We start from the raw sequence: 1489 nt of genomic DNA on the forward strand, positions 1-1489 counted from the left end.
AAAAAAAAAAAAAGTCCTTTTCTCTATCAGTATTCAAGACCTTCATCCTAGAATAACAGAAGTCCCTGAGTACACTTCTCTCTCTCTCATCTAACCTGGTGAGTATCTAGATAAAATCAGGAGTCTAGAACAAACGTGACAGGGGTTGGTAAGAATTCAGGTCCTCTGGCAGAGGCTAGATGGAAATGTAGGTGGTTAGTTACATGCCCCCACTGGGCTTGTGCAGCCAAACAGCCCGAGGCTGACGAAAATCTAGCTGTTTTACCTCTAGGAAAGAAAGGAATTCCTCTATGAAAGACATGGATTTCTGATGATACAAGTGATTGCCTTCTACATTTTTCCTCCGTCTCAAATCAAAATGAATGATGTGTTTTAAGTCTGCACTCTTAACTCCCAGTGGTAAAAGGAAGTTCAACAAAGCTCCAAGATCATGCCACCAGAACCAACATTATTAACAGTATCAAAATAGCTAAAGCAGTCAATTTCTACCACCTATCAAAACAACAAAGCAGCAAAACATTTTATCATCACTGTGGCCCACTCCTGCCCCCGTAACTACAGTAAATAAGACTAACACGCTCTCTCGAGCATATACAAATATAAAATATATAAATTATGTATTTAGAAATTTTACATAAACATAAAGCTGCATAATCTTCCCACATTTTCCAATCTAGCAAACGGAGGCTTGAAATCAACAAGGCAATATCACTAAGCAAAGAAGACACACTTCTCCAAAAAGTGCTGCCTGAAAGGTAACCGTGACCTCTTCACCGCGGCTCGCCAAGCAGCCCACCGTTAGGAGTCTCAAGTCGTTTCCCTGCTAGGATAGAAGTTGAGAGACTCCTTACCGCTGAGAACTGGAGGCGTCTGTAATCCAAACGGTACCTGCCAAAGCCTTCCGTAAAAGCCACCTTATCCGTGCCCAGCGCCTGCAACTGACATCTCCTATTTCACGACGAGCAGCAAACCGGAATCTCCCCAGAAACCGCTAATACTCGTCGGAGGGGAAGGTGGTCCCGGAGCTCCCCGAGACGGCTCACATTTCAGGGCCAAGGGAAAACTAAAAACTTTCGCGTCCCCAGCGCGCTCTCTTCGGCAGGGGCCGAGGGGTCCAGGCAAGCCTTGGCCAGGGCCACGAGGGGAGCGGAGCCGGCCGCGCGGCGCAACGCCCAGGTGCCGAGGCGGGTCACGGGGGAGGCAGGGGCGGAGCGTCCCCTCCCACGCCCCCCACTCCCACCCCGGCTCAGAGCCGGTCCGGCGGGGTCGGCGTCGGAGCGGAGCTGCGGAAGCCGAGCCCCTCCCGGCCCCCGCCCCGCACTCACGATCTTGAGCAGGTCCAGTCCGCTCGCCTGGTCCATGGCTCTCCATGTGCCTCTCCCGGGAAGGGGCGACGAGGGCTGGCCGCGGCAGCCTCCGAGGACCCCGAGGTCTCCCCCGCCCCTTCCCTCCCTCGGGCTTCGGGGAAGCCGAGGAAAATGGAAGCCGG

The 1489-nt window shown here is 52.6% G+C and overlaps 1 protein-coding gene across 5 annotated transcripts in view; it reads right to left on the reverse strand.

Annotated features, from left to right (window-relative positions):
• CACNB2 (calcium voltage-gated channel auxiliary subunit beta 2) overlaps positions 1-1489 on the reverse strand; it is a 422908-nt gene that overhangs the window by 421016 nt on the left and 403 nt on the right. For 2 of the 5 annotated variants that reach the window (XM_007446562.1, XM_007446566.1), the window contains exon 1: positions 1326-1361. The exons of the other annotated variants lie outside the window; for them this stretch is intronic. In XM_007446562.1, the coding sequence (XP_007446624.1) occupies positions 1326-1361 (36 nt within the window). Of the gene's footprint in view, positions 1-1325; positions 1362-1489 lie in introns of those variants that run through there. 5 annotated transcript variants of the gene reach the window in all.

Source organism: Lipotes vexillifer, unplaced genomic scaffold (genome assembly GCF_000442215.2).
Source record: "Lipotes vexillifer unplaced genomic scaffold, Lipotes_vexillifer_v1.1 scaffold229, whole genome shotgun sequence".
Lineage (NCBI taxonomy): Eukaryota > Metazoa > Chordata > Mammalia > Artiodactyla > Lipotidae > Lipotes > Lipotes vexillifer.